Source organism: Aulonocara sp. 'chitande type north' Nkhata Bay, linkage group LG10 (assembly GCF_057382095.1).
Source record: "Aulonocara sp. 'chitande type north' Nkhata Bay isolate Kocher_YH1m ecotype deep benthic linkage group LG10, A_spYH_male_GT1.1, whole genome shotgun sequence".
NCBI lineage: Eukaryota > Metazoa > Chordata > Actinopteri > Cichliformes > Cichlidae > Aulonocara > Aulonocara sp. 'chitande type north' Nkhata Bay.
In genome coordinates, this window is record NC_141353.1 from 7032042 (window position 1) to 7038041 (window position 6000).

The window sequence follows — 6000 nt, forward strand, 5'->3', positions numbered from 1 at the left end:
AGAGTATTTACGGATGAGAAGCAAAAAAAAAGAGCCGTCAGGTGCTAAAAAATAAACCTTATACTCAAACGTTAGAATAGGCTTTTCCCAGCAGCAGGCTGTGTAATAAATACTTACACAAAAAATGGCGGCCGTTACAACTTATGTCTAAAAATGTATAGTTTCATACAAAGGTTAAAAAACTCGCCTCCAGGTAAACAACGCCCAGCTGGAAACACTTCACGCAAGTCGAGCTGCCCGAGATTCACAGAATTACAGAAAATGTTACATTTTTGTGGTTTATATCGTTATCAGGATGATAGATGTCTTATATCGGGATATGAGATTTTGGTCATATCGCACTGCCCTAGCTGAAATTCTCTAATCTTTCCTCCCTCCCAGGTTAAAATTATATCAGACCGTCTGGAGATTTACATTTATGTAGTTGGCTAAGCCCATCCCTTACAGCTCTTGTTTATGCTCTGGTTACAGTAAATCCATCCTCTCTGGCTGACCACAGACACCTCTATTGCCTTAAACCTTCCAAAATGTTGGTGATCATGTCATTACCAGAAACACTTTCAGAGACCATGTGTACTCCTGTCATTCAACTGGCATCATGTAAAATAGTGAATCAATTTTAAGATTCTGCTTCTTAATTGAACTTTTTCCACAGTCTTGCAGTTTCATGATTTTCTGAACATCTCAGTTGAGTGGCCCCTAATCTTTGGAGCTGTCTCCCGCACCACATTCCCAACATTTATTTAACATCTATTCATCTTAAAAGATAGTCTTAAAACACATTTTCATTCCAAGGTGTGTCTTAAAAGGTGCATATTAAAAAATATATTATTTATGTAGATACAATGGATATAGGCGGATACTAGGCCAGTATTAATCATTTTCTAAAGCCCTGTGGGTCTCCATCGGAAACCCGTGCAAGGCGGTTATAATAAGCTCGATTAGCATCTAACGTGCTGGTGTGCATGTCAACCCTTTCTGTTGTACACTATTTTTTACGAACTTTACGCGGCTTTTCCCTTACTTTTTCTTGCTGGAATAAACACGATGACTAACTACAAGTTCCCAGTAAAGCTAAAGATTAAGTGGGAAATACGTAAAATGTAGCTTTAGACGGAAAGAAGTCCACGAGGGTTCGTGCAGTCTCAGACAAGCAGTCGAGCCTCAACTCCAACGATAACGTATACATTTGCATGTAGATTGATATGGCGCAGAAAACGAAGCCAGCCTAGCTCTGTCGCCGCCTACAACCTACTGCTTCAATAACCTGCAAAGACAATAGTTACTTATCTCGAAGATATGCTCTACATTACCTGAATTAAAATTTTACTGTCACGAATTCTGGGTTATTTAGCGTCAGTTATCAGCAAGCTAGCATCACATCAGCTAATGTAGCTAACTGTTGCCATTTAAGGATATCTCCGAGAACGATATGACCCCGACCGGAGTCAGAAGCCGAGATCCCTTTTGGGAGAAGAAAGTTTTTCCCATTGTCATCTGGGTCCTTCACCGTATCCTTATCAAAGAAGACAAATTTCCTCCACTGTAAGAACGCTGCCATTTTGTTAGTATTTGCAGACTGGGGTGTTGTCATGTGACACGTGAGTCACATGACCAAATCGCTGGTTCTCCATTTCCTGGCTATAGCAGGCATGAGGCAGACCTCTGGGCCCTATTTCAGGAAGCCGGTTTAGAAAACTCAGAGTGAAAAACGATACTCAGGGTTGAGTAACCCCGAACTGTCCAACTCGGAATATTCGGTTTCAGAAAGGCTGATAACAAGTAGTTCAGTCAACGCGGAGTTGCTTTAACCCCAAGTTAAGCGCGCGCACGAGGATACATAAAGCCCTGATTAGTGGAGCATAGATTAAGCGAGTCACCATGGAGACGGAGGGAAAGAAGGCGCGGTCAATGTATTTTACAGCGCTTGAGGCCGAAATTCTGATGGCAGCATATGCCGATAACATGCAAATTCCGCGGAAAAAAAGTAACACAGGCTCAGCTGCAAAAGAAAGGAAGCATGCATGGCAAAACATAGCCGACAGAGTCAATGCGTGAGTGTTAATTTAAACATTGATCTAGGGATTTCCACCCATTTAACACGTTATTTTATTATATTTTATTTTTTATTTCATACATTTTATTTTGTGACGTGATGTGAGCGCAGGTGCAACCCAACAGGCCCCAAACGTTCCTGGCAGCAAGTAAAAATGAAATATAAAAATATAGTCCAAACAGGTGGTGTAATTGTATTATGAGCCATAGTGCTTGGTCTGTTTGTCCGATGTAAATCAATTGCAGTTAGAGGCTACATTAATTTTCTTTCTGCAAGCACTTATTGAAATTATCTGAGCACATTACAAGTACATATTTGCTTACTCTGTATGCTCAAATGTGACCCGTTATAGCCAACAGAAAAAAAAGCGGAGGCCCGAAAAACAGGTGGGGGTCCTCCACCACCACCACTCACAGAGGCTGAGCAGTTGGCTTCCACATTTGTGATAATGTTGGCAGCATCACATATGATCTTCACAGTGCAGAGAACACAAATTAGCATCCATTACTATAGTGAAATAATTTGTTAGTTTGAAATGCTACAGGGAACTATGTACCTGTACATTAATGCTGTGGAAAGACTTCCTGTTCACATAGTCTCCTTCATTTACTGAAGGAGCAATGATTGGAATGTGAGTGCCATCTATACAGCGAATCACGCCTGGGAACCGTGAGAATAAATGTAAAATTTAAGTAGTAGTTCAAATATCACCACATCATGAATTAAGTTTTGTTCATCCTGATACCTGCAATTTTGTGGCATCCCTCTTTGATAAATCGTGTGGGTCTATGACCGGGGAACACCACAAACGAGTACAGGAGACGTTTCAGTGCAACTGTAACATTCCTGACTGCCCGACAGACGGTAGCCTTGGAAACGTGCTCAGCGTCACCAATATTATACAGAAAGCTCCCGTTTGCAAAAAACCGAAGTGCAATACAAATAATATGTACAGAACTGAGAGAATGTCCGCGATGTGTCACATGAGCAATATTAGGCCTGAGGATGTTATTCAAATAAATTATAGATTGTGCTGAAAAATGGTAACGTTCACACAGGAAATCATCAGGAAATGATAAAATGTCCAAACGCGCTCTAATCACTCTCTCCCGGCGGAGAGCTCTGCGGAGAATTTGGGCTTCAACATCTACTGGCTCTTCAAGGAAGGGGCACGCCATGTCTGACACTTCCTACAGTCAGGTTTCCGACAAAGAGGCAGAGAACGTCAGGGTTAGTTGAAGTAAACCTGCTAGGGGGCAGGTTAGCTTCACGGAGTGTGTCGTCATAGTAACTCACTCAGAATTAATCTAAACTCGCTTTGTGAAACCGAAAACCCAGAGTTTTCGTTAACTCAGGGTATACTTACTCAAAGTTTGCACTAAACCGGCTTCCTGAAATAGGGCCCTGCAGAGAAAAATGTGTGTATTTGTTCATATAGCAGCGGTCAGGACTTGACTGGGACAAAAAAATCAGCCTGGGCATTTTGACTAGAGAACGGCCCACCAGGTATTATAGGAAAAGCCATAAAGCCTTTGAATGAAAACAAATGCTGTTGTGACAGTGATGTACACTGTCTTGTTGGTATATATGTATCAATCTAATAAACTTAAACCTACACCATCCTCCCTATTCTGGTACTTACTTACCAGAAATATCAAACAACCTAATCAATAATTACATATACCTAACTAGCAGGGTTGCCAACTCCCAGTAAAAAAAATAGGGGACCACCCCCCCCCCACCCTCCGCCTCATGATGCTTAATCGACGTAATCGACTTTAATGTATTGCCAGGATAAAACAAATGCACAGAAACCAGTTATTTTTCTACAGTAATTAAATAGATTCAATATCTTTCTGCAACAGAATTGCAGACTGCACACATGGTACTATAGCTTATTAGGGCATATATTAGACTTAATATTTACTATATACAATAATGAATTTTTATATATTTTACATCAGATGACCACTTTGGTTGTAAGATTTGGTTGTATTTATTAAAACCTAGACATTTTAAATGAGAATAAGAAAGAAAAGTTTACGGCTGTGGCTCCAGCAAACATCAGCTGATACTAGAAAGTAATATCAAATAAATTATAACAACAGCTTATCAAGCTTAAACGTGTTGCTGTTGTTTAGCGCGACATCCGCTGGTTTCGTCTTTCTGGCGCAAAGTGGGGGATAAACAAACGAGACGGACTTAGGACAGCAAAGCCGATCAGCTGATCATTGATGAGTTTCATGATTGAAGTAGCAACAGGAGATGGAGGGGGAGAGAATGAGAGAAGAAGAGGCAGCTATGCAGCGTAAAGACACAGAATAACTCCAGCTTTGTGTCTTTTTTATAAAAAAAATTGCTGAAGTTCGGGACAAATGACGTTCCTTTACACCAAAATACAGAACTTTAAAGTTCGACCTCATCGGCTGTAATTGGTCCAGCCCAGAGTCGATCATGACCATTTGGCCAATCCACCACCTTTCATTGTTTATACCGTTACAAAAAAAACAAACAAACAAAACGAAAAATCACCATCAGCCCACCGGGCAGATGCCCGGTATGCCCGATGGCCAGTCCAGCTATGGCAGCGGTTATACAGTTTACAGTTATATACAGTGTTGGGAAGGTTACTTTTAAAATGTATTCCATTACAGAATACAGAATACATGCCCCAAAATGTATTCTGTAACGTATTCCGTTACGTTACTCAATGACAGTAACGTATTCTGAATACTTTGGATTACTTAATATATTATCATGCTTTTTACAACAACGTGAATGTACTATTGCTGTGTGATTTATTACTATTACTGAAGGTCCGCGACTCCGAACTGTGGTAAAGGGACCTCTGACTAATACGGCGGGGTCCCTGTCGGCTCGTAGCCGAAAAATAGCTTTACTTTGTTGTGTGGGTCAACTTTTCTTGAGAGAGACAGAGAGAGGCGTTGAAAGACTGCTCCAACGGAACTTATTGTTTTCGGAGGAAAACACGAACACGGTGTACAGTCGAGTCTTAATAGCTTACTTACAACTGGGCTCGTCAGGCACTCTTCTTGGCTGCAGTGGTTATTATTATATTTACATGCTTCCAGCTCCCGTTTTTCCTCGACGACAACTCGTACCTTTCCACTCCCCTTTTTCTCCCTCCTCGCGCTCACAGACCCATAACGTGTATGGCAGTCCATTCTCCCTGCAACACGGACTACACTGCCCATGATGCTACATTCTTTAGAGCTATGCTTGTAGCATTCAGCCTGTTAGCTTAGCACAACAACAACAACAACGAAAAGGCTCTCAGGAAACACACAGTCAAAAGAGAGAGAGAGAGAGCGTCGCCCTGTAACCATGGCAACCGTAACGCTGCCGCCTGGAACAACAGCACGTAGCTGTCAAACAAAACCCAAACAGTCCTGACCCGCGACAATATTAAACAGGAAAGTACCGCAGTGTAATCCATTTATTTCAACAAAGTAACTGTATTCTGAATACCACCTTTTTAAACGGTAACTGTAACGGAATACAGTTACTCATATTTTGTATTTTAAATACGTAACCGCGGTACATGTATTCCGTTACTCCCCAACACTGGTTATATATGGTACAGATAAAGGTGAGAGGGGGGTTACTGGGGCTTCGTTAGGTACACCTGTTTAGCAGATCCTCCAAAAATATCTAATCAACCAATCAAGTCACAGTACCTTAGTGTATTTAGGAATGTTGAAAAAACCTGTTTAAGTTCTAATCGAACCTCAGAATGAGGAAGAAAAGTGGTTTAAGTGACTTTGGCAAGGTTGCTTGTGACAGATGGACTATTTCACAAAGTGCTGACCTTTGCGCCACTAAGCCTAATCTTAAAAGTAGAGATAGTGTCTGTCTCCTGAATCCAAATTGGAAACTGGCTCCACAGAAGAGAGGCCTGAAAGCTTTGCTTCCCATTCTACTTT

At 41.2% G+C, this 6000-nt stretch overlaps 1 protein-coding gene across 4 annotated transcripts in view; it reads right to left on the minus strand.

Annotated features, from left to right (window-relative positions):
- Nucleotides 1-5286, minus strand: part of vps11 (VPS11 core subunit of CORVET and HOPS complexes) — a 28486-nt gene extending 23200 nt beyond the window's left edge. For 2 of the 4 annotated variants that reach the window (XM_086307930.1, XM_086307929.1), the window contains exon 1: nucleotides 5086-5286. In XM_086307930.1, coding sequence (XP_086164056.1) covers nucleotides 5086-5271 — 186 coding nt within the window. In that variant the 5' untranslated portion in view covers nucleotides 5272-5286. Of the gene's footprint in view, nucleotides 1-1415; nucleotides 3480-5085 lie in introns of those variants that run through there. The other 2 variants (XM_086307931.1, XM_086307928.1) reach the window with 2 other exon arrangements.
- Between the last annotated feature and the right edge of the window lie 714 nt (nucleotides 5287-6000).